The sequence below is a fragment of the Tachyglossus aculeatus genome, chromosome 1 (assembly GCF_015852505.1).
Source record: "Tachyglossus aculeatus isolate mTacAcu1 chromosome 1, mTacAcu1.pri, whole genome shotgun sequence".
NCBI classification, from domain to species: Eukaryota; Metazoa; Chordata; class Mammalia; order Monotremata; family Tachyglossidae; genus Tachyglossus; species Tachyglossus aculeatus.
Window position 1 is genome coordinate 112,076,914 of NC_052066.1, and position 27,093 is coordinate 112,104,006.

The 27,093-nt window shown below is 46.4% G+C and overlaps 1 protein-coding gene and 1 pseudogene across 1 annotated transcript in view; both read left to right on the top strand.

Annotated features, from left to right (window-relative positions):
• Nucleotides 1-4,378: 4,378 nt before the first annotated feature.
• SMC6 (structural maintenance of chromosomes 6) overlaps nucleotides 4,379-27,093 on the top strand; it is a 91,545-nt gene continuing 68,830 nt past the window's right edge. The window contains exons 1-5 of the mRNA XM_038740315.1: nucleotides 4,379-4,451; nucleotides 13,039-13,187; nucleotides 15,687-15,804; nucleotides 16,959-17,064; nucleotides 20,459-20,595. Coding sequence (XP_038596243.1) covers nucleotides 13,044-13,187; nucleotides 15,687-15,804; nucleotides 16,959-17,064; nucleotides 20,459-20,595 — 505 coding nt within the window. The 5' untranslated portion in view covers nucleotides 4,379-4,451; nucleotides 13,039-13,043. The remainder of the gene's footprint in view (nucleotides 4,452-13,038; nucleotides 13,188-15,686; nucleotides 15,805-16,958; nucleotides 17,065-20,458; nucleotides 20,596-27,093) is intronic.
• On the top strand, nucleotides 25,304-25,410 carry LOC119937710 (annotated as a pseudogene).

The following is a 27,093-nucleotide window of genomic DNA, read 5'->3' on the forward strand; positions in this document are numbered from 1 at the left end:
CATATTAACAAAATAAAATAAATAGAATAGATACGTCCAGCCACGCTGCTTTGACAGAGGAGGAAACAGAGGCACAGAGCAGCTCGGGCCCGAGCTCCTGGCGGGATTCGAACTCAGACCCGGGCTCCTCTCCCCCTCCCCCAGCCCCGTTTCCCAAACAGCTCCTTTACCTGCGGTCGGGGGCTGGGCTGGGCTGGGCTGGGGGAGGGGCCGAGGGGCGCATGCGCCAAGGCGGGGGGGGGGAGAGGCCGAGGGGCGCATGCGCCAAGGCGGGGTGGGCGGGAGAGGCCGAGGAGCGCATGCGTCAAGGCGGGGAGGGGGTGGGGGGGAGACGCTGAGAAGCGCAGGCGCGAAGGGGGTAGTGCAGGGAGAGGCCGAGGGGCGCAGGCGCGAATGGGGGTGGGGGGCGGGGGGCGGGGAGCAGGGGCAGGGAGAAGCCGAACGGCGCAGGCGCAAAGGGAGGGGGGGGCGCAGGGAGAGGCCGAGGGGCGCGGGCAGGGAGAAGCCGAACGGCGCAGGCGCGAACGGGGGTGGGAGGCGGGGGCAGGGCGAAGCCTAACGGCGCAGGCGCAAAGGGAGGGGGTGCAGGGTGAGGCCGAGGGGCGCAGGCAGGGAGAAGCCGAACGGCGCAGGCGCAAAGGGAGGGGGCGCAGGGAGAGGCCGAGAAGCGCAGGTGCGAACGGGGGTGGGGGGGGGGCGGGGGCAGGGAGAAGCCGAACGGCGCAGGCGCAAAGGGAAGGGGAGCAGGCGGGAACGGGGTTGGGGGCGGGGGCAGGGAGAAGCCGAACGGCGCAGGCGCAAAGGGAGGGGGCGCAGGGAGAGGCCGAGAAGCGCAGGTGCAAACGGGGGTGGGGGGGGCGGGGGCAGGGAGAAGCCGAACGGCGCAGGCGCAAAGGGAGGGGGCGCGGGAGCAAAGGGAAGGGGCGCGGGCGCGAACGGGGTTGGGGGCGGGGGCAGGGAGGAGCCGAACGGCGCAGGCGCAAAGGGACGGGGCGCGGGCAGGGAGAAGCCGAACGGCGCAGGCGCAAAGGGAGGGGGTGCAGGGAGAGGCCGAGGGGCGGAGGCACCAACGGGGAGGGGGGGGCAGGGAGAAGCCAAGGGGCGCTGACGCGAGTTTTTTTGTTTGTTTTGCCTTGTTTTTGTTTTGTTTTGTTTTGTTTTGTTGTCTGTCTCCCCCTTCTAGACTGTTGTCCACCAGCAGGCTTGGCATGACTGACTCCATCTTGGGCATGCCAACAGTAACCCTTTATTTTGAGCAGCCCGAAAGCACTCCATGGTTTGTAAAGTCACATTAACCAAAGTGGCTTCTCTCTGTCGGGAATGTCCCCATCCTGTGATGACCGTTATCTCCTGATAACATCTTGTAGGCAGGGATTTTAACACCAACCAAACCATGACAAGCAAACGGTTGCACTTTAACTTGGGTTGTAGGAATGCCAAGGCCTCACGTAGGGCACTACTCTCGGGCATCCTTTGTGTAGCTCGGATTTGAAACCCAATAAAAGAGGAAGAATCAATCAGTCAATCGTATTTAGTAAGCGCTTACTGTGTGCAGAGCACTGTACTAAGCGCTTGGGAAGTACAAATAGGCAACATATAGAGACGGTCCCTACTGAACAACTGGCTCACAGTCTAGAAGTGGGAGACAGGCAACAAAACAAAACAGGTGGACAGGCTTCAAGTCATCAGAATAAATAGAAGTAAAGCTAAATGCACATCATAACAAAATAAATAGAATAGCAAATATGTACAAGTGAAATAAAGTGTGCAAACATATATACAGGTACTGTGGGGAGGGGTAGGAGGTAGGGCGGGGGGATGGGGAGGGGGCGAGGAAGGAGGGGGCTCGGGAGGTGAAGGGCAGGTAGCCACTTTCCTTCTTTACTGCTCTATCTGAACGCATGTCTCTATATGTTGCCAACTTGTATTTCCCAAGCGCTTAGTACAATGTTCTGCACACAGTAAGCGTTTAATAAATACGCTTGATTGATTGATTGATGTCTCCGAGTCATTTTTCCCATCTGCATCACCCCCTTGTGTACACGGGCCCTGCGGCCGATTTACACCGATTAACCTATTTCATCATCATCAATCGTATTTATTGAGCGCTTACTATGTGCAGAGCACTGTACTAAGCGCTTGGGAAGTATAAATTGGCAACATATAGAGACAGTCCCTACCCAACAGTGGGCTCACAGTCTAAAAGGGGGAGACAGAGAACAAAACCAAACATACTAACAAAATAAAATAGGATAGATATGTACAAGTAAAATAAATAAATAAATAAATAAACCTATTTGCACCCTACTTTTCGATAACATAGACTGTGAGCCCCTTGTTGGGTAAGGACCGTCTCTCTCTGTTGCCGACCTGTACTTCCCAAGCGCTTAGTACAGCGCTCTGCACACGGGAAGCGCTCAATAAATACGATTGAGTGGATAAAATGGATTGAATGAAGGGGAGAAACCGAGGGGCGCAGGCGCGAAAGGGGTGAAGAGGCCGAAGAGCGCAGGCGCGAAGGGAGGGGGGGGGGGGGCAGGGAGAAGCCGAGGGGCGCATGCGCGAAAGGTTTTTTTTCAATCAATCATCGTATTTATTGAGCGCCTCCTGTGTGCAGAGCGCTGTACTAAGCGCTTGGGAAGTACAAGCTGGCAACATATAGAGAGAGTCCCTACCCAACAGTGGGCTCACAGTCTAAAAGGGGGAGACAGAGAACAAAACCAAACATACTAACAAAATAAGTAGAATAGATATGTACAAGTAAACTGTCTGTTTTGTTTTGTTGTCTGTCTCCCCTTTCTAGACTGTGAGCCCGTTGCTGGGTAGGGACCGTCTCTCTATATTGCCGACCTGTACTTCCCAAGCGCTTAGTACAGCGCTCTGCACACAGGAAGCGCTCAATACGATTGAATGAATACGATGGATTGAAGGAATGAAAGGGGAGGGCGGGAGAGGCCGAAGGGCGCAGGCGCGAAAGGGGCGGGGGGGGGGGGGTGGAGGGGAAGCAGGGAGGGGCCGAGTGGCGCAGGCGCGAAGCGGGTGAAGAGGCCGAAAAGCGCAGGCGCGAAGGGGGGGGGGGGGAGCAGGGAGAAGCCGAGGGGCGCATGCGCGAAAGTTTTGTTTTGTTGTCTGTCTCTTTCTTCAAGACTGTGAGCCCGTTGTTGGGTAGGGACCGTCTCTCTATATTGCCGACCTGTACTTCCCAAGCGCTTAGTACAGCGCTCTGCACACAGGAAGCGCTCAATAAATACGACTGAATGAATACGATGGATTGAAGGAATGAAAGGGGAGGGCGGGGGAAGCCGAGGGGCGCAGGCGCGAAAGGGGTAGGGTGGAAGGGAAGCAGGGAGAGGCCGAGGGGCGCAGGCGCCAAGGTGGGGGCGCGGGCGTGAAAGTTTCGTTTTGTTGTCTGTTTTGTTTTGTTGTCTGTCTCCCCCTTCTAGACACTGAGCCCGTTGTTGGGTAGGGATTGTCTCTATATGTTTTCAATCTGTACTTCCCAAACGCTTAGTACAGCGCTCGCACACAGGAAGCGCTCAATAAATACGATTGATTGAATGAGTGAAAGGGGAGGGCGGGAGAAGCCGAAGGGCGCAGGCGCGAAAGGGGCGGTGGGGGTGTTGGAGGGGAAGCAGGGAGAGGCCGAGGGGCGCAGGCGCGAAAGGGGGGGGGCGGAGAAGCCGAGGGGCGCATGCGCGAAAGGGGCGGGGGGGGGTGGAGGGGAAGCAAGGAGAGGCCGAGGGGCGCAGGCGCGAAAGGGGCCGGGGGGGTGGAGGGGAAGCAAGGAGAGGCCGAGGGGCGCAGGCGCGAAAGGGGCGGGGGGGGGGTGGAGGGGAAGCAGGGAGAGGCCGAGGTGCGCAGCGCTAAAGGGGTCGGGGGGGTGGAAGGGAAGCAAGGAGAGGCCGAGGGGCGCATGCGCGAAAGGGGCGGGGGGGTGGAGGGGAAGCAAGGAGAGGCCGAGGGGCGCAGGCGCGAAGGTGGGGGGGGGGGGAAGAGGCCGAAGAGTGCAGGCGCGAGGGTGGGGGAAGAGGCCGAAGAGCGCAGGCGCGAAGGGGGGGGGGGGCGAAGAGACGAAGAGTGCGGGCGCGAAGGGGGGGAAGGGGCCGAAGAGCGCAGGCGCGAAGGGGGGGGGGGGGAGGAAGAGACGAAGAGTGCGGGCGCGAAGGGGGAAGAGGCCGAAGAGCGCAGGCGCGAAAGGAGGGGTGGCGGCAGGGAGAGGCCGAAGGGCGCAGGCGCGAACGGGGTGGGTGGGGTAGGGAGAGGCCGAAGGGCGCAGGCGCGAAAAGGGGGGGGCGGGGGAAGCCGAGCGGCGCATGCGCGAAGGGGGCGGGACGAAGGGCGGTCCGCCGCCGCCGCCGCCGGCGGAAGTTGTCGAGGGAGTTCCGGTCCGCCGTCCGTCCCCTCAGCCGGGCCCTGCCGTCAGCCTTGCCTCAGCTCCGCTCTCCACGAAGGTTTCTCGTTTTTATTCGGTTTTTTTCCCCCCCTCGGCCCCCCGGCCCTCATGGGGCTTTCCGTCACCGAGCCTGCCCTAAGCCCTCCCCACGCCCCGACTTCCCTCCCTCCTAATTATGGTAATAGTGGTCACGTGGGCACGTGATAGGCGCTCACTACGTGCCAAGCACTGTTCTGAGCGCTGGGGGAGATACAAGGCCATCAGGTTGTCCCCCGGGGGGGGGGGGGGGGCTCGCAGTCTTCATCCCCCTCCTGCCCCTCCCCATCCCCCCGCCTTACCTCCTTCCCTTCCCCACAGCACCTGTATAGATGTATATATGTTTGTGCATATTTATTACTCTATTTATCTTGTACATATCTATTCTACTTATTTTATTTTGTTAGTATATTTGGTTTTGTTCTCTGTCTCCCCCTTCTAGACTGTGAGCCCACTGTTGGGTAGGGACTGTCTCTATGTGTTGCCAACTTGTACTTCCCAAGCGCTTAGTACAGCGCTCTGTTCTAATGCGATTGAGTGGATGAATGAATACGTTTGTACATTATTTATTACTCCGTTTTACTTGTACATATTTATTCTATTTTATTTTGTTAATATGTTTTCTTGTCTTGTCTGGGAGTGAATTAATATGTTTGTACATATTTATTACTCTATTTTACTTGTACATATTTATTCTATTTTATTTTGTTAATATGTTTTGTTGTCTGTTTTGTTGTCTGGGAGTGAATGAATGCATATGTTGGTACATTATTTATTACTCTATTTTACTTGTACATATTTATTCTATTTTATTTTGTTAATACGTTTTGTTGTCTGTTTTGTTGTCTGGGAGTGAATGAATGAATATGTTGGTACATATTTATTACTCTATTTTACTTGAACATATTTATTCTATTTTATTTTGTTAATATGTTTTGTTGTCTGTTTTGTTGTCTGGGAGTGAATGAATGAATATGTTGGTACATATTTATTACTCTATTTTACTTGTACAGATTTAGTCTATTTTATTTTGTTAATAAGTTTTGTCTGTTTTGTTGTCTGTGAGTGAATGAATGAATATGTTGGTACATATTTATTACTCTATTTTACTTGTATATATCTATTCTATTTATTTTCTGTTGTTAATATGTTTTCTTTTGTCGTCTGTCTCCCCCTTCTAGACTGTGAGCCCGCCGTTGGGTAGGGACCGTCTCTAGATGTTGCCCACTTGGACTTCCCAAGCGCTTAGTACAGCCCTCTGTACTAATACGATTGAGTGAGTGAATGAATATGTTTGTACATATTTATTACTCTATTTTACTTGTGCATATTTATTCTGTTTTATTTTGTTAATATGTTTTGTTTTGTTGTCTGTTTTGTTGTCTGTGAGTGAATGAATGAATATGTTGGTACATGTTTATTACTCCATTTTACTTGTACATATTTATTCTATTTATTTTATCTTGTTAATATGTTTTGTTTTGTTGTCTGTCTCCCCCTTCTAGACTGTGAGCCCGCCGTTGGGTAGGGACCATCTCTAGATGTTGCCAACTTGGACTTCCCAAGCGCTTAGTACAGTGCTCTGTACTAATACGATTGAGTGAATGAATGAATATGTTTGTACATATTTATTACTCTATTTTACTTGTACATATTTATTCTATTTTATTTTGTTAATATGTTTTGTTTTGTTGTCTGTTTTGTTGTCTGTGAGTGAATGAATGAATATGTTGGTACATGTTTATTACTCCATTTTACTTGTACATATTAATTCTATTTATTTTATCTTGTTAATATGTTTTGTTTTGTTGTCTGTCTCCCCCTTCTAGACTGTGAGCCCGCCGTTGGGTAGGGACCATCTCTAGATGTTGCCAACTTGGACTTCCCAAGCGCTTAGTACAGTGCTCTGTACTAATACGATTGAGTGAATGAATGAGTATGTTTGTACATATTTATTACTCTATTTTACTTGTGCAGATTTGCTAATATGTTTGGTTTTGTTTGTTTTGTTGTCTGTGAGTGAATGAATGAATGTACATATTTATTACTCTATTTTACTTGTGCATATTTATTCTATTTATTTTATCTTGTTAATATGTCTTGTTTTGTTGTCTGTTTTGTTGTCTGTGAGTGAATGAATGAATATGTTTGTACATTGTTTATTGCTCTATTTTACTTGTACATCTTTATTCTATTTTATTTTGTTAATATGTTGCTTTGTTGTCTGTTTTGTTGTCTGGGAGTGAATGAATGAATATGTACGTATTTATTACTCTATTTTACTTGTACATATTTATTCTATTTATTTTATCTTGTTAATATGTTTGGTTTTGTTGTCTGTCTCCCCCTTCTAGACTGTAAGCCCGCTGTTGGGTAGGGACCGTCTCTAGATGTTGCCCACTTGGACTTCCCAAGCGCTTAGTACAGCTCTCTGTACTAATACGATTGAGTGAATGAATATGTTTGTACATATTTATTACTCTATTTTACTTGTGCATATTTATTCTGTTTTATTTTGTTAATTTGTTTTGTTGTCTGTTTTGTTGTCTGTGAGTGAATGAATATGTTGGTACATATTTATTATTCTATTTTACATGTACATATTTATTCTATTTATTTTTTGTTAATATGTTTTGTTTTGTTGTCTGCTTTGTTGTCTGTGAGTGAATGAATGAATATGTTTGTACATATTTATTACTCTATTTTACTTGAACATATTTATTCTATCTATTTTATCTTGTTAATATGTCTTGTTTTGTTGTCTGTCTCCCCCTTCTAGACGTGAGCCCACTGTTGGGTAGGGACCGTCTCTATGTGTTGCCAACTTGGACTTTCCAAGCTCTTAGTACAGTGCTCTGCACACAGTAAGCGCTCAGTAAATACGATTGAATGAATGAATATTATTGGAACGCTTAGTAATAATGATAATTATGTTAGTTTGCATTGTTCCTACTCACAAACGGTGAGAGTGACACGGTCCTATAGGAAGAGCAATTGGAGGGCTTAGTCCTGGGCTCTGCACACAAGGTTCCTTAGGGCGGTGTGTACAAAATTGCTACAGCTGGTTGTGAGTATAAATTCATTCATTCTTATTTAGTAAGCGCTTACTGTGTGCAGAGCACTGTTTTAAGCGCTTGGGAAAATACAGTACAACATAAAAGAGTGACAGTTCCTGCCCACAGCGAGCTCACAGTTTGGGGGCTGGGGTGTGCGATCACTAAGTCATCAGCACTGTTTTGTGTTGTGTGCTTATTCTGTGCAGAGCACTCTACTAAGCACTTGGGAGAGTATTTTAATGAACCAGGAATTAAGCGCTTAGTACAGTGCTCTGCATACAGTAAGCGCCCAGTAGGTATGATTGAATAAATACGATGGGATCCCTGACCTTTTTTTTTTAATGGTATTTTTTAAGCGCTTACTATGTGCCAGGCACTGTACTAACCGCTGAGGCAGATACAAGCTAGTCAGGTTGGATACAGCCCATGTCTCCCAGGGGGCTCACAGTCTTAATCCCCATTTTACAGATGCGATAACTGAGGGACAGAGAAGTGAAGTGACTTGCCCAAAGTCACACAGCAGACAAGTGGGGGGAGCCGGGAATTAGAACTATCCACCAAGCTATGCTGTGTCTCCTATTGCAATCAAGTGGGAAAGACAGGCACTAAAATAAATTACGGATAGGAGAAAGTAATAAGTAAAAATACATACATAGGATGGAGGGGGTTTGTGAGTATATATGCGTTTTGATGGTGTTGAAGTGCTGAAATAGCAGTTGGAGAATGGCTTTGAAGGGGAGTCTTCCTGGAGGAGATGTAATTTAAAAGGCACTTCTATCCTTCCCGTCTCAATCAATCAATCAATCGTATTTATTGAGCGCTTACTGTGTGCAGAGCACTGTACTAAGCGCTTGGGAAGTACAGGTTGGCAACATATAGAGACAGTCCCTACCCAACAGTGGGCTCACAGTCTTAGAAGTCTCACAAGCCCGCAACCTTGGTGTCATCCTCGACTCCGCTCTCTCATTCACCCCGCACATCCAATCCGTCACCAAAACCTGCCGGTCTTAGCTCCGCAATATCGCCAAGATCCGCCCTTTCCTCTCCATACAAACCGCTACCCTGCTGGTTCAATCTCATCCTATCCCAACTGGATTACTACATCAGCCTCCTCTCTGATCTCCCATCCCCGTGTCTCTCCCCACTTCAGTCTATACTTCACACTGCTGCCCGGATCATCTCTGTGCAGGAATGCTCTGGGCATGTTACTCCCCTCCTCAAAAATCTCCAGTGGCTACCAGTCAATCTACGCATCAGGCAAAAACTCCTTACTCTTGGCTTCAAGGCTGTCCATCACCTCGCCCCCTCCTACCTTACCTCCCTTCCCTCCTTCTCCAGCCCAGCCCGCACCCTCCGCTCCTCTGCCTCTAACCTCCTCACCGTGCCTCGTTCTCGCCTGTCCCGCCTTCGACCCCCGGCCCACGTCCTCCCCCTGGCCCGGAATGCCCTCCCTCTGCCCATCCGCCAAGCTAGCTCTCTTCCTCCCTTCAAGGCCCTACTGAGAGCCTCACCTCCTCCAGGAGGCCTTCCCAGACTGAGCCCCCTCCTTCCTCTACCCCTCCTCCTCCTCTCCATCCCCACTGTCTTACCTCCTTCCCTAAGGGGATAAGAGCAGCCTGCCAGACACACTAGACACCTATGAAAGATGGCATTGTCCCATTTATCTTAAAATCCCACTTCCTCCAACAAGCTTTCCTCTACCATGTCCTACCTCTGGCCTGGAATGCCCTCCTCCCTCCGCCATACTAGCACACTTCCCCCCCTTACCTCCTCCAGGAGGCCTTCCCTGACTGAGCCCCCCTTTTCTTCTGCTCCTCCTCCCCTCCCCATTACCCCTACTCCCTCCCTCTGCCCCTCTCCACATCCCACAGCACTTGTGTATGTATATACTTATTTATTATTTTATCGTACTTTTTATTTTATTAATGATGTGTATATATCTATAATTCTATTTACACTGATGCTATCGATGCCAGTCTAGTCGTTTTGTTGTCTGTCTCCCCCCTTCTAGACTGTGAGCCCGTTGTTGGGCAGGGATTGTCTCTGTTGCCAAATTGTACTTTCCAAGCGCTTGGTACAGTGTTCTGCACACAGTAAGCGCTCAGTAAATACGATTGAATGAATGAGAGAGTGCAAAGGGCTTTGACTATGGGGAGGCTTCTGGTCTGTAAGGCCAAAGAGGTACATTAGACTTTTAGACTGTGAGCCCACTGTTGGGTAGGGACTGTCTCTATATGTTGCCAATTTGTACTTCCCAAGCGTTTAGTACAGTGCTCTGCACATAGTAAGCGCTCAATAAATACGATTGATGATGATGATTGATGATACATTAGGGAGTCATCTACCTAAGGGTCATAGTTGAAGCAATGGGAGTCAGGGTAAAATGAAAATCTGTTGTGGTTAGGGAACGTGTCTACCAACTCTGTTATATTGTACTCATGAACGCTTAGTGTAGAGCTTTGTTCGCAGTAAACACTCAGTAAATACGACTGATTGATTGGCCCAGAACAGGGTCCACAGTTAATGAGTGGGTGGCAGAGGACTGGTGAATTACCGTGGGAAGGATCATCTAGAGAAGTAAAAGGAGAAGCAAGAAAGGACAGGGTCAGAAAAACAAGGGTTAGATAGGGTTTCTAGTGTCAGAAGCCGCTGAGCGGTCGAGGAGGATAAGGACAGAGTGTATGTAGTCTGTCGGACCTTGGAGTGAACAATCTCAGAGTGGGGAAGGGGAAAAAATCTGGATTGTAGGGTGTCAAGGAGACACTGGAGGAGAGGAACATCTCTGGACTCCATCCACAGGCATTTATAGTCTGCCTCTGACTACTGCATCAGTTTTCTCCCTGATGTTCCTGCCGCTTGTCTCTCTCCTTGCCAGTCCGTACTTCACTCTGCTGCCCGAATCTGACAGACCACTACCCTTCACTGCTTCAGAGTCCTCCTAAAATCACATCTCCAACAGGCCGTCCCCAATTTGGCCTTCATTTCCCCTACTCACTTTTCCTTCTGTGCCACCTATGCACCTGGGTCTGTAACTCTTAAGCTCTTCATAGTCATCTCACTCCCACAGTACTTTTGTACATATCCTTATGCTCTGCTGCTTCCCTTATCTGTAATTTATTTTAATATCTGCATCTCCCTGTAGACTGTAAGCTCCTAGTGGGTAGGGATTGTGCCTACCAACTCTGTTGTTTTCTGCTAAGCACACAGTAATCAGGCATATGCATTGAGTGTTTACTGTGTGCAGAGCACCGTAGTATGTGCTTGGTAGAATACAGTATAACAGAGTTGGTAGACACCTTCCCTGAGCACAATGAGCTTACAGTCTAGAGAGGGAGATAGATATTAACATAAATAAATTATGGCTGTGTATGTAAGGGCTGTGGGACTGAAGGAGGAGTTAATAAAGGGTGTAAATAATAGTAATAATGGTATTTGTTAAGCACTTACTATATGCCAAACACCGTTCTAGGTGCTGGAATCCATGGGCAAGGGTGATGCTAAAAGGAGAGGGAGAAGAGGAAATGAGGGTATAGTCGGGGAAGGCCGCTTGAAGGAGACATGTACTTTCAATAAGGCTTTGAAAGAGGGGAGTGACTGTATGTCGGGTATGAAGAGGAAGGGCGTTCCAGGCCATAAGCAGGATGTGGGTGAGAGATTGGCACTGAGACGAGTGTGAGGTATAGGAAGTAGGTTAGCATCAGAGGCGTGAAGTGCGTGGTCTGGATGATAGGAGAGCAGTGAGGTGAGGTAGGAGGGGTCAAGAGATTGCTTTAAAGTTAACGGTAAGGGGTTTCCCTTTGATGCGGAGGTGGATGGGCAGCCACTGAAGATTCTCGAAGAGTGGGGAAATATGGATGGAACGTTTTTATAGAAAAACGATCTGGGCAGCAGAGTGAAGTAGGGACTGCAGTGGGGAGAGACCAGCAGCAGGGAGGTCGGCAAGGAGGCTGAACCAGTAATCAAGGCAGGAAAGGATAAAAGCTAGGATTAAGGTGGTAGGGGTTTGGTTGGAGAGGACAGGGTGGATTTTAGCTGTGTTGTGAAGGGCGAACTGACAGGATTTAGTGATGGACTATGAGGGTTGATTGAGAGGGAGGAATCAAGGATAATGCCAAGGTTATAGGAGTGTAAGACAGGAAGGAGGGTGGTGCCATCCACAGGGGAGGAAAGGGTTTGGGTGGGTAGATAAGGAGGTCTGTTTCGGCCATGTTAAGCTTGAGTTGATGGGAGGACATCCAAATGGAGATGTCTTGAAGGCAGGAGGCAATGTTAGGATGCATAGGGGGAGAGAGATCAGGGCTGGAGATGTAGATTTGGTTATCATCCGCATAGAGGTGGTAGTTGAAGCCATGGGAGTGAAAGAGATCTCCAAGGGAGTGGGTATAGATGGAGAATGGACGGGGACTCAGAACTGAGTCTTGAGGGGCACCCATAGTTAGGGGGCGGGAGGCAGAAGAGGAGCCCTTGAAAGAGACTGAGAAGGTGTGGTCACAGAGAGAGGAGGAGGACCAGGCGAGGGCAGTTTCAGTGAATCCAAGGTTGGATACTGTTTCCAAGAAAGGTGGGGGTTTGAGGAGGGAGTTACTAGTCTGAAACAACTGGTGAGGACAGTGGGCATGGAGAAATAATTTTGCCAGGCAGAGGAGAAGGCAGAGCGGGCAAGAATGAATCTGCAGTGGACAAGGTTGGCCTGATATCTGGATTTCCTCCAGCAGCGCTCTGTGGCTCGTGCATAGGAGCAAAGGGACAGGGCTGTAGACACCATCCAGGGCTTTGGGTTAGTGGTTTGAGATGGACGAAGGGAGAGGAGAGCGAGTGAGTTGAGTTCAGTAGAGGTGGAGGGTCGAGGGCGTCAGTTTGGTCATCGATGAAAGGTAGGGTATGAAGACTAAATAAGACCACTAAGGTTCTCCTTCATTTCAAGACTTATATTTGAACCATATTTGACTTTTAGATACGTTAAAGGTGATGACCTGCAGAAACTCATTTTCGTCCAATTTTCTTTATGCCGCCTTAAAATAGCCATCTAATGAGGAAGCATAAGATAGCTCTTTTTGTAGGTTTTAGTATTTTGAAACTTTTCTGCCTATTAAACTCTGTCCATTCATCATTTCATGCCTTGGTTCTGTAGACCCAAGCTAATTGCCATCCCTGTAATAATTGGTAATACTAAATGCTTACTACGGGCCAACACACTATGCTGAGGGCTGGAGAAGACTCAGGCTAATGAAATCGTAATGAAACCCTGTCCCACGTGAGGCTCACAATCTAAGGGAATGAGACTGTGAGCCCACTGTTGGGTAGGGACCGTCTCTATATGTTGCCAACTTGTACTTCCCAAGTGCTTAGTATAGTGCTCTGCCCACAGTAAGCATTCAATAAATACGATTGAATGAATGAATGAATGAGAACAAGTAAATCTCCATTTTTATGGATGAGGAAACTGAGGCCCAGGGTGACTAAGTGACTTGTCCAAGATTACACAGCAGTTTGTTTCATAAAGTTCCGGTGAGCTTACTTATCAACTTGTTGGCAAAAAATTTTGCTTTTCAGGCCTTATGGGCAAGAGAAAAGATGAACATTTTCAAGAAGCCGGAAACCACAAAAGACCAAGACAAGAATCTGCAAATGAATCTAATGCTGAGTTCGATGAGGAAGAATATTCCCAGGCCCTGTCTACTACTACATCTAATTCTCAGGCGGTAAGCTGTGAAGTGCATTACAGGAGAATAGTTGAGCATGTCTGTGATCTGTCCCTCGAAAATGTGAGTGTATTGTGAGTAGATGATGGTGGGGTGTAATTTTCCCATTGACTGGCATGGAAATAGGCTTAGTACTCTGTTTTATTGTATGCTCCCAGGCACTTAGTACAGTGTGTTACGCTCAGTAAGTTCTCAGTAAATGCTATTGATTGGTTCCAGAACGAGCTCCGGCATAATGACCGAGCGTTATAGGTTATTCACTCAATCAGTCATTTATTGAGCACTTACTGTGTGCAGAACACTGTAGCACTTTGGAGAGTACAGTGTAAATCAGTTGGTAGACACATTCCCTGCCCGCAATGAACTTACAGTCTGGCGGGGAAGACAGACATTAATATAAATAAATACATTGCAGATATGTACATAAGTTCCGGGGCTGAGGGAGGACTTAAAAAAAATGGATCCAATTCAAGGACTCAGAATTCTTCAAAATTGTATTCTGTGCTATTCCCTAATTTTCGCTTGCACTCTCTCCTCCTCTGCTTCACCAAAGGCAGCGCAGAATTGGGGTGGGAAAGAAGGCTGCAGCTAATGAACAGGAAGTGAGGGAGAGGAGAGTGGCTGGATAGTTTTGGTTTGTTTTAAATGGTATTTAAGCACTTACTATGTGTCAGGCACTGTACTAAGCGCTGAGGAAGATAGAAGCTAATCAGGTTGGACACAGTCCATGTCCCGCATGGGGCTCACAGTCTTCATCCCCATTTTACAGATGAGGTAACTGAGCCACAGAGAAGTGAAGTGGCTTGCCCACGGTCCCGTAGCTGCCAGGGGCAGAGCTGAGATTAGAACCCAGGTCCTCTGGGTCCCGAGGCCCATGCTCTGCCCACTAGAAGACCCCACACAATTGGGGCAGGGTAGCTGGGGTAGCCAGAGGCAACCTAAGACCTCTCCCCTTCTGTCCCGCTTCCCTCCTGAGCCTTGGACCAAGTGGAGAAGCTGGCCTGCGAGTCTTTAATTGGAAAGAGGCATAGTGGAGGTAGAGTGAGGGAAGGAAAAGAAAGGCTGGAGAGAGAATTGACTTTCCTGAAACAGTAGGAAATAACACTGGTCAGGGCTTAAGGCTTCTGAACCAGGTCAGCAGCTCCGGTGTGATTCATTTCGGGATTTTAGGTAATGTGATTGTTAGGGAGCTATGGTGTGCCTGAATTATCCCCCTTAAAGGGGTAATTTTAAAAAGACCTAAACACACAGCGTATGCAGCTCGAAGGTGTTGAAAGCTCAGATAAAGCTTGGTTTTGACAGGATGTGAAATTGTCACCGCAGTAACGGTAGCGCTTTTCTCTGTAAGAAAATGTAATGAATGTAATTAAATTTGTCATCCACTACTTAAAAGGTGCTAACCTTCTCACTGTGCCTCGATCTCGCCGCCACCCCATGGCCCTTGTCCTACCTCTGGCTTGGACCGCTCTCCCTCCTTAAATCCGCCAGACAGTCATTCTCCCCCTCCCTTAAAACCCTATTGTAGGCACACCTCCTCTAAGAGGCCTTCCCAGACTGAGCCCCACTTTTCCTCAGCTCCCACTCCCTTCCGCGTCACCCTGACTCGCTCCCTTTACTCTTCCTCCCTCTCCCCGCCCCGCAACACTATGTATAAACGTGTATATCTATAGTTTTATTTCTTTCTATTGATCCTGTTTACTTGTATTGATCATCATCATCATCATTCGTATTTATTGAGCGCTTACTATGTGCAGAGCACTGTACTAAGTGCTTGGGAAGCACAAATTGGCAACATAGAGAGACAGTCCCTACCCAACAGTGGGCTCACAGTCTAAAAGGGGGAGAAAGAGAACAAAACCAAACATACTAACAAAATAAAATAAATAGAATAGATATGTACAAGTAAAATAAATAAATTAGTAGAGTAATAAATATGTACAAACATATATACATATATACAGGTGGTGTGGGGAAGGGAAGGAGGTAAGATGGGGGGATGGAGAGGGGGACGAGGGGGAGAGGAAGGAAGGGGCTCAGTCTGGGAAGGCCTCCTGGAGGAGGTGACTCTGTCTCCCCGCCCCAGGCTGTGAGCCTGTTGTGAGCAGGGATTGTCTCTATTGCTGTATTGTACTTTCCAAGCACTTAGCACAGTGCTCTGCATGCAGTAATTATTCAATAAATTTGATTGAATGAATTAAATGAATGATTGAAAAGGAAAAACAAAGTTGACTGTATTCCGGAGGATTCCATAGATGGTGGTTGTTAATTTTGAGCATGGCTGTAGTCATTAGAAACAGCAAAAGTATGGTCGGATAGTATTTCACTATAAGATTTTCATTTATCAGTGATCTCCCGATTATCTGTAACATCTAATCTAAAAGCCTGAAAATTTTCACTATTCTCTATTGATAAACTTCCAACCCCGTTACTTTCCTGCTCTCATTATTGAAAAATCCATTTTTGATTTCTGATTTTTATGTATTTTTCACAATCTTGTAGATTTCAGGAGAAGTTGGGATAATTGAAAGCATTCAGTTGAAGAACTTCATGTGCCACTCAATGCTGGGGCCCTTTAAATTTGGATCAAATGTGAACTTCGTGGTTGGAAACAATGGAAGTATGTATTATAATTTAAATTCTCATTTATAACATTGGGATCTTGGATTATTTTAATCACAGTCATTGTTTGTTCCCCAGCTTTAAGGAGAACTTAGGTTGTAGTGCTCACCTTGGCAGGAGGCGTGTGCACAGTCATTGCTTCAGATGCCGTATTGTCCAGAAAGGGTTGTGCTGTTGGATTATCTGAATTCTGCTGTCACATTCTAGGCAAAATGCATAAGGAAAACGTGCATTTTGGCCTGAATGTGCTTGATTTTTTGCAGAGATTGGGAAGGCGGTCTCTTGTGATCTTGATTTTACTTTTAAAAGAAAAACCAGATGTTTAGAACATTGGGAAATCATGTCAGAAATACAGTGATGAAATAAATACGGGATCCACGGGACAGAATGGTTGGGAGAAAAGAAGAAAAATGACAAAATATGAAGATGGAAGAAGTGCAGTGGTAGCAAAAGGCAACAAGATACAGTAAGGGCTCAGTAAATACCATAATAACAATTCTAGTAATTCCTATTTTTGTCATATATGTTAATTGCTCACTCTTTGGTAAGGGGTAGATACAAATTAATCAGGTCGGACATAGTCCCTGATCCACAAAGGACTGCCAGTGTAGAGGCAAGAGAAGACAGGTATTTAATCTCCATTTTGAAAAGAGGTATGTGATTCGGACCAGAAAAGCATAGGTTATAGAAGTGTGATTATTTTGGGGGGCAAAAAGAAGCCTGATAGGAAACGAACTCAGTCGAGGCTAATAGTGAAGCAAAGCCACTTAAGCCTCATTTTGAAGTAAGTAGAAACAACACACCATTTATGAACAGGTACCTATTTGTATACGTTGCTATCTGGTATTGCCTTTTATTTTCCATGCCCCTTCAAGAATGACAGCTGAGATTTCTGTTTCTGCTTCACTCATCTAGGCCTGCAGTGATCCGTTTTTGAAGGGGATAAAAGGAGCTCTAACTCTTAGCTATTTGAAGCTGTGCTCACCTGAACACAGCTAGTCTGAGTGGAACACAGGGATAATCAGTTGACAGCAGGATACCCAAACAGCTTCTGTGCGGAGAGCTGAAATGAGAAAATGGCACATAATAAATACTGTTATTCTGGTCACTAAATTCATTAAAAGTTTTTATGCTTTTTTTTTTAATTTTCAGGTGGTAAAAGTGCTGTATTAACTGCTCTTATAGTTGGTCTTGGTGGAAAAGCAATTGCTACTAATCGAGGGTCTTCTCTGAAAGGATTTGTCAAACACGGAGAGAGGTAAGTGAACAGTGTGATGACTGGCTTAATGTGTGTACCGGTTGAGAAGCAGGCTGCCGTTATTCAGAAGTGGAGAACTACTTATTTTGGGTTGGTCAATATTACAACATTTAACACTTCCCATAGGACCGCATTTTTTGAGTTGCATTGGAAAATTCATCGAGCATACCCAAGATATTGGGCAGAGGCATAGCAAGAGCTGGGCTGGCAGGACATGAGGTCCAGGAGGCAAAGGAGGAATGAGTGACCACTCCATTGGCTCCGGAAACCTCAAATTGCTCTGGGGGAGCGTTTTTCTGATAGCTTAATTACTCTGAAGGTCCACTAATGAGAAGGATGAGGGTCTTAGGTCCTTCATCTCCCCTCTCTTCAAGATAAAGTGGTGGAGCAAAAATACCTAGCTGTGCCGCTGGATTAAGGATGTAAACATGAATAAAAATATTCATGGAGATTGAAGCACTCCAATTTACTGTCCCTTTCCTCTGTGCTTGTGCAGAACGCAATTAAATCAGTATTGCCTCATTACAAAACACAGTCGAAATCCAGTCTGTTAGAAAAGAGGTAAATTCACGTCTGCAATATAAATCCAATTTTAAAAACATTTCAAAAATTATGATCAGCCCTACTTATTGGTGTGATACTTAAATGTTTAAAAACATTTCAAAAATTATGATCAGCCGTATTTACTGGTGTGGTACTTAAGTCATCATTATTAGTATTCCATTTATTAAATGCTTACTACGTGCCAAGCACTTTACTCAGCGCTGGGGTAGATACAAGCTAATCAGGTTGCACACGTTCCCCCGTCCCACATGGGGCTCACAGTCTGAGTAAGTGGGAGTAGGATTTAATCCCCATTTCACAGATGAGAAAGCTGAGACGCAGAGAAGTGAAGGGACTTTTGCCCAAGGTTTCACAGCAGTCAGATGTGAGAGCTGGAATTATAACCCGGGTCCTCTGACACCCAGATCTGGGCTCTCTCCACTTAAGCCAGTTTTCAGTGACTTTGAGAAAATATATTTATATTTTTCTACACTTTTTCGTGTTGACTGCAATACTAGGAAGAAGGCTTGATTCTTCATACTCACAAATATCTCATAAAATTCTGATTTTTTTTTTTTCCTTTTTTCAGTTTTATTTTACTGCACAGAAAAGTACAGGGCTATACTAGTAGGATTAGAACCAAACCTGCAGTGCGAAAGCACTTTTGGTGGGGTTATAAATATTTTTATCCTTTCTTTTACCAACCGAGACATTCCCTAATATTAGATAATAATAATAATAATGTTCATATTTGTTAAGCGCTTACTATGTGCAAAGCACTGTTCTAAGCGCTGGGGAGGTTACAAGGTGATCAGGTTGTCCCACAGAGGGCTCACATTCTTCATCCCCATTTTACAGGTGAGTGAACTGAGGCCCAGAGAAGTGAAGTGACTTGCCCAAAGTCACACAGCTGACAATGGTGGAGCCGGGATTTGAACCCATGACTTCTGACTCCAAAGTCCGGGCTCTTTCCGCTGCCCTAGATCATTAAGCGAAGTTTGTATAGTAGTGTAGTTGACTCTTTTGAAAAATAATACCACTTAAAACAATCTTAAGACTTGGGACCAGTAAAAATTGGAAGTTTATTAAATACTTTAAAGCAGTATATACTTGGAATGGGTATCATCATATTACAGTTTTGGTTCAGAAGTAAAAATTTCCATCCACAATTGCCAACGGCATGGAAATGGGTAACATGAGCTTCCCTAATACTTGAACACTATAGGAATTGTTGAAAAGGACTACATGGTGCATAGTAGTGTTTGGAGCAACAGAAGCGAGAACTTTACTTATCAACTTTTTACCCTGTTCCATTTACCATAGTTCAATCAATTAATCAGTAGCATTTATTGAGCACTCACTCTGTGAGGAACACCATACTAAGCACTCAAGAGAGTCCACTAGAATTAGGAGACGTGATCCCCGCCTTCAAGGAGCTTATAGTCAAACAGGAGAGACAGACCCTAGGCACTGGAGAAGCAGCATGGCGTAATGGATAGAGCACGGGCCTGGGAATCAGAAAAGGTCATGAGTTCGAGTCCCAGCTCTGCCCCTCGTCTGCTTTGTGACCTTGGGCAAGTCACTTCACTTCTCTAGGCCTCAGTTACCTCGTCTGTAAAGTGGGGATTGAGACTGTGAGCCCCATGTGGGACAGGGACCGTGTCCAACCTGAGTTGCTCGTATCCACCCCAGCGTTTAGTACAGTGCCTGGCACTTGCTAAGCACTTAACAAATACCATAATAATAATAACTTGCATCTCCTGCACCTTCTCATTTGTTCCCTCTGGCTCAATATTGTATTAATACCCGGGACCGTGAAAAGTTGGCAAAAGCTAAGTTCACATCCTACAGTACCAAAGGAGAAAAATCAGTTTGTCTGAATGCCATCTCCTATGTCCTGTAGATCATTTTTAATAGTCCTTATGTTATTTAGGAAGTGGGTATATAAAACTGCAAAGACTTATTATAATGCACTGTAAAAACACAATGCAACATTCATTTCAAAGGTTCACTGATAATAATAATGATTTAATAATAATAATTTTGGTATTTGTTAAGCACTTACTATGTGCAAAGCAGTGTTCTAAGCGCTGGGAAGGATACAGGGTGATCAGGTTGTCCCATGTGGGGCTCACAATCTGAATCCCCATTTTACAGATGAGGTAACTGAAGCACAGGGAAGTTAAGTGAGTTGCCCAAAGTCACACAGCTGACGAGCGACAGAGCCGGGATTTGAACCCATGACCTCTGACTCCCAAGCCCGTGCTCTTTCCACTGAGCCATGCTACTTCTCTATAGCATTTGTTAAGCGTTTACTATGTGCTGAGCACTGTTTTGAGTGCTGGGGTAGATACAAGGGAATCAGGTTGTCCCACATGGGGCTTACAGTCTTTATCCCCATTTTACAGATGAGAGAACAGAGGCCCAGTGAAGTGACTTGCCCAAGGTCACACAGCTGACAAGGGGCAGAGGTGGGATTCAAACCCATGACTTCTGACTCCCAAGCCCGGGCTCTTTCCACTTAGCCACCAACCAGATACTCAAGTGTGAGACTAGGCCTTGAATGTTATGGGAATAACAAAAATTTCAAAATGTTTTTTTCCTGGGAACAGTGTCCATTTTTTTTTTTTTTAGGTGCTTTGGTTTTTTTTCTAGCCTTCCTGCAGGTTCTTCCCTTGATCCTGTCAGTTCCCATATTAAAACCCTCAGCAGCAGGAAACTTTGCACATTTAAGACCATTTTAAAAAGAACATTTTCGGTGAACGGACCCAGTCTCAATTTTAAAAGTCAGATTAATAAACACAAACATAGGCCGTCCAGGGACTTATTAAAATCCGTTCACTGTTTCTAGTTCTGCAGATGTCTCGATCAAATTACGGAACAGAGGTGATGACGCTTACAAGCCACAAGTGTTTGGTGACTCAATTACCGTGCACCAGCACATTAGCGTGGACGGGAATCGAAGTTGCAAACTGAGAAGCAAAACAGGTTTGGGATGCATTCCTTTATTTTGTTTTATAAATTGCAGTTACTGTGTCATCTGGAAAGATCAGCTAGTGTTGGGAAGGATTTTTCTCTCTGGAAGGTGTCGGTTTCTTTAAACTCACTCTTGATGAAAATGGGTAACTAGGATATAGTGCGCTTCCAGATTTAAAAGCTATTTTGTGCTCTTTAGTCCGAAATACAGGGCACGTACTATTGGGCAGAACAGAAATGTGGGAAGTTGAATCTAATGTAGTTGGTTCCTCATTTTTCACCACCTTCCCCGCGCAATTCCCACCACACACTGTGGGATGTGGCTGGCATAGATCTACGTGGAAGGAAGAAATGGAGAAAGCATGTGCCTGGTAGATTACAGGAGAGAAAAACAGGAATACATTGGGGGAAGAAACAGGAACTAGAGGGAAGAGAGAGAAATAATATAGAAAATGTCTGGCTTTGTGAAGCAGGGAATAATATGCTGCCACAAGTGACAGTGTAACTTTGGGATAGGCTTTGGACAGCAGTAATGATAGTAGTGATAGTAATAGTATTAGTAATTAGTAATAGTAGTAGTAATGATAGTAATGATAGTAGTAATAGTACTTATCAAGCACTTACTGTTTTCAAAGCACTAAACTATCAATCTATCATTCTATCAATTGTATCCGTTGATCTCCCCCTCGTCCCCCTCTCCATCCCCCCGCCTTACCGCCTTCCCCTCCCCACAGCACCTGTATATATGTATATATGGTTGTACATATTTATTACTCTGTTTATTTATTTATTTATTTATTTTACTTGTACATTTCTATCCTACTTATTTTATTTTGTTGGTATGTTTCGTTCTGTTCTCTGTCTCCCCCTTTTAGACTGTGAGCCCACTATCGGGTAGGGACTGTCTCTATGTGATGCCAATTTGTACTTCCCAAGCGCTTAGTACAGTGCTCTGCACATAGTAAGCGCTCAATAAATACGATTGATTGATTGATTGATTGATTGATTGATCACTTACTGTGTGTACAATACAACAATATAAAGGACGTATTCCCCACCCACAATGAGCGTACAGTTTAATGGGGGGAGATGGACATTAATGTAAATACATAAATTACAGATATGAATGTAAGTGCTTTGGGGCTGGGAGGGGAGATGAATAAAGGGAGCAAGTCAGGTCAACGCAGAAAGGAGTGGAAGAAAATGAAAAGATAGCCTCTTGGAAGAGATGTGAAGTACAAGTACAAGTTGGCAACATATAGAGACAGTTCCTAAAATAAATCTATTCTTTTTATTTTGTTAGTATGTTTGTTCTCTGTCTCCCCCTTTTAGACTGTGAGCCCACTGTTGGGTAGGGACTGTCTCTATATGTTGCCAGTTTGTACTTCCCAAGCACTTAGTACAGTGCTCTGCACACAGTAAGCGCTCAATAAATACGATTGATGATGATGATGATGTGCCTTCAATAAGGCTTTGAAGCTAGGAAAAGCCAGAGGCAGAACTTGGACGAGAGGTCAGTGGGCGAGATAGATGAGATTGGGGTGCAGCGAGAAAGTTGGCCTTAGAGGATCTAAGTGAGCGGGTTGGATTGCAGAAAATCAGCGAGGTGAGGTAGGAGAGGGCAAGATGATTGAGTGCTTTAAAGCCGATGGGGAGGAGTTTCTGTTTGATGCAGAGGTGGATTGGCAACCACCGGAGGTTCTGAAGGAGTGGGGAAACATGGCCTGACCTTTTTCTTAGAAAAATGAACCAGGCAGCAGAATGAAGTATGGACTGGAGTGGGGAGAGTACCCCCTCGTCCCCCTCTCCATCCCCCCCATCTATCCCCCCATCTTACCTCCTTCCCTTCCCCACACCACCTGTATATATGTTTGTACATAGTTATTACTCTATTTATTTATTTATTTATTTTACTTGTACATATCTATTCTATTTATTTTATTTTGTTAGTATGTTTGGTTTTGTTCTCTGTCTTCCCCTTTTAGACTGTGAGCCCACTGTTGGGTAGGGACCGTGTCTATATGTTGCCAACTTGTACTTCCCAAGCGCTTAGTACAGTGCTCTGCACACTGTAAGCGCTCAATAAATACGATTGATTGAGAGACAGGAGGCAGGGAGGGCAGCTAAGGAGGCTGATACAGTAATCAAGGAGGAATAGGATAAGTACTTGGATTAATTTGGTAGCAGTTTGAGAAGATTTTAGCATTGGTGTGGAGGCTGAACCGACCGGATACAGAGGGCATAATACAGATATGAAGGGCAGAAAAAGAATGTAGAGTTGGGAATTAGATACTGTCTCTATTCCTTGAGGGGGGCTCACAATCTATAAAAAAGGGGAGATGAGACTGACATGACGCATAAGGAGAGATGAAGCAAAACCCTAAAAGAACATGACAAAAACAAAGATCAGTAGGGTACTGTAGCGGGAGGAGCACAGTTCCAGTTTCCACATTTCTCAGTTCATAGTCAATCAATCAATCAGTCGTATTTATTGAGCGCTTACTGTGTCCAGAGCACTGTACTAAGCGCTTGGGAAGTACAAGTTGGCAACGTATAGAGACAGTTCCTACCCAACAGTGGGCTCACAGTCTAGAAGGGGGAGACAGAGAACAAAACCAAACATACTAACAAAATAAAATGAATAGATATGTACATGTAAGGTAAATAGAATAATAAATACGTACAAACATATATACAGGTGCTGTGGGGAAGGGAAGGAGGTAAGACGGGGGGATGGAGAGGGGGAGGAGGGTGGCTATTGCAGCTGCTATCACGGTCTTCCAGGGAACGGGTCTACCAACTCTGTTCTGTTCTACTCCCAAGCCCTTAATGTAGTGCTCTGCACTCAGTAAGTGCTCAATAAATACCGCTGATTGATCTCGATTGACCCAGAAACAGCATGGCCTCGTGGCAAGATCACGGGCTTGGGAGTCTGAGGACATGGGTTCTAATCCCACCTCCGCCACTTGTCTGCTATGTGACGTTGGGCAAGTCATTTCACTTCTCTATGCCTCAGTTACCTCATCTGTAAAATGGGATTAAGACTGAGCCCCACGTGGGACAGCCTGAACACCTTGCATCCACCCCAGTGCTTAGAACAGTGCTTGGCACATAATAAGCACTTAACAAGTACTATTACTATTATTATTATTATCTTCCTGAGGTTTTGGGGAGGTGGCACCAGGCCGGGGCTATTTTTCTCTTTCCCGCCTGGGTGTTGGAGGCTGATCGGGGTGGAAGTTTTTCAGTGAGGAGGCGGAAAGCTGGAGTGGGATCCTGGGGAAGCAACGTTGCCATCTGGTAGGAGAAGATGCCGAGATCCCGAGAGCCGCGGTGGGGGGACAGGAGTTACCTGGAAGAGTCAATCGGAAGTCTGTGGACCGGTCTGAACCCTGATCGGTGTACGGTCCTCTGTATACAAGGATATGGAGGGAGTAATAATAGTAATCAATCAATCAGTCGTATTTATTGAGTGCTTACTGTGTGCAGAGCACTGGACTAAGCACTTTGGAAATACAAATTGGCAACATATAGAGACAGTCCCTACCCAACAGTGGGCTCACAGCCTAGAAGGGGGAGACGGAGAACAAAACCAAACATATTAACAAAGTAAAATAAATAGAATAGATATGTACAAGTAAGGTAAATAAATAGAGTAATAAATACGTACAAACATATATACATATATACAGGTGCTGTGGGGAAGGGAAGGAGGTAAGATGTGAGGGATGGAGAGGGGGACGAGGGGGAGAGGAAGAAAGGGGCTCAGTGTGGGAAGGCCTCCTGGAGGAGGTGAGCTCTCAGTAGGGCCTTGAAGGGAGGAAGAGAGCTAGCTTGGCGGATGGGCAGAGTAATAATAGTTATGATATTTGCTAAGTGATTACCAAGTGCCAAGCACTGTAGTAAGCACTGGAGTGCTGCTCCAAAGCCTGCAGTGCAAGGCCTGGTGTGAGCAGCCATGCCTTAAGTCCACATTGGGAGCCACAATGCAGTGAAGCAGCATGGCCCAGTGGATGGAGAACGGGCCTGGGGACCAGAAGGTCGTGGGTTCTAATTAATTAATTAATTCATTCAATTGTATTTATTGAGCGCTTACTGTGTGCAGAGCACTGTACTAAGTGCTTGGGAAGTACAGGTTGGCAACATATAGAGACGGTCCCTACCCAGCAATGGGCTCACAGTCTAGAACGGGGAGACAGACAACAAAACCAAACATATTAACAAAATAAATAGAGTAGTAACTATGTACAAGTAAAATAAATAGAGTAATAAATCTGTACAAACATATATACTAGACTGTGAGCCCACTGTTGGGTAGGGACCGTCTCTATATGTTGCCAACTTGTACTTTCCAAGCGCTTAGTACAGTGCTCTGCACACAGTAAGCGCTCAATAAATATGATTGAATGAATGAATATATGCAGGTGCTGTGGGAAGGGGAAGGAGGTAGGGCAGGGGGGTGGGGAGGGGGAGAGGAAGGAGGGGGCTCAGTCTGGGAAGGCCTCCTGGAGGAGGTGAGCTCTCAGTAGGGCTTTGATGGGAGGAAGAGAGCTAGCTTGGTGGATGTTGGGAGGGAGGGCATTCCAGGCCCGGGGGATGACGTGGGCCGGGGGTCGACGGCGGGGCAGGCGAGACCGAGGCACGGTGAGGAGGTTAGCGGCAGAGGAGCGGAGGGTGCGGGCTGGGCTGGAGAAGGAGAGAAGGGAGGTGAGGTAGGACTACTCTCGCTTCTCTTCAAAGTGCATAAAACTTTTCCCTTTTACTAAAGATTTCCGTGGAGAGGAGTAACAGAGAAACTGAAGGCGTTTTTTTTTTCTTCTAGACTGAGCCCGCTGTTGGGTAGGGACCGTCTCTATATGTTGCCAGCTTGTACTTCCCAAGCGCTTAGTACAGTGCTCTGCACACCACAAGCACTCAATAAATACGATTGAATGAATCGATGAATAGGAGGGGGTGAGGTGATGGAGAGCCGTGAAGCCGAGAGTGAGGAGTTTTTGCCTGATGCGTAGGTTGATTGGTAGCCACTGGAGATTTTTGAGGAGGGGAGTAACATGCCCAGAGCGTTTCTGTACAAAGATGATCCGGGCAGCAGCGTGAAGTATAGACTGAAGTGGGGAGATACAGGAGGATGGGAGATCAGAGAGGAGGCTGAAGCAGTAATCCAGTCGGGATGGGATGAGAGATTGAACCAGCAGGGTAGCGGTTTGGCTGGAGAGGGAAGGGCGGATCTTGGCGATGTTGCGGAGGTGAGACCAGCAGTTTTTGGTGACGGATTGGATGTGAGGGGTGAATGAGAGAGCAGAGTCGAGGATGCCACCAAGGTTGTGGGCTTGTGAGACGGGAAGGATGGTGGTGCCATCAACAGTGATGGGAAAGTCAGGGAGAGGGCAGGGTTTGGGAGGGAAGACAAGGAGTTCAGTCTTGGACATATTAAGTTTTAGATGGCGGGCAGACATCCAGATGGAGATGTCTTGAAGGCAGGAGGAGACACGAGCCTGAAGGGAGGGAGAGAGAGCAAGAGCGGAGATGTAGATTTGGGTGTCATCAGTGTAGAGATGATAGTTGAAGCCATGCACGCGAATGAGGTCACCAAGGGAGTGAGTGTAGATAAAGAACAGAAGGGGACCAAGAACTGACCTTTGAGGAACCCCTACAGTAAGGGGATGGGAGGGGGAGGAGGAGTCCGCAAAAGAGACTGAGAATGAACGACCGGAGAGATGAGGAGAACCAGGAGAGGATGAAGTCTGTGAAGCCAAGGTCGGATAGTGTGTTGAGGAGAAGGGGGTGGTCCACAGTGTCGAAGGCAGCTGAGAGGTCAAGGAGGATTAGGACAGAGTAGGAACCGTTGGATTTGGCAAGCAGGAGGTCATTGGTGACCTTTGAGAGGGCAGTTTCCGTGGAATGTAGGGGACGGAAGTCAGATTGGAGGGGGTCAAGGAGAGAGTTGGCATTGAGGAATTCGAGGCAGCGGGTGTAGACAACTCGTTCAAGGAGTTTGGAAAGGAATGGTAGGAGGGAGATGGGGGCGATAACTAGAAGGGGAGGTGGGGTCAAGAGAGGGGTTTTCTAATTCTGGCTCCACCACTCGTCTGCTCTGTGACCTTGGGCAAGTCACTTCAGTCAGTCAGTGGTATTTACTGGGTAGGGACCGTCTCTATATGTTGCCAACTTGTATATCCCAAGCGCTTAGTATAGTGTTCTGCACACAGTAAGCGCTCAATAGATACGATTGAATGAATGAATGAATGACTGAATTTATTGATCACTTAATGTGTGCAGAGTACTTTACTAAGCACTTGGAAGAGTACAACACAGCAGAATAAGCAGACATATTCTGTGCCCACAACGATCTTACAGTCTGGAGGGAGACAGGACACCTATCAATCAATCAGTGGTATTTATTGAGCGCCTGCTATGTGCAGAGCATTGTACCAAGTGCTTGGAAGAGTGCAGTGCCACAGAGTTGGTAGACTTATTCCCTGCCCACAGGGAGCTTGCAGTCTGGAGAAC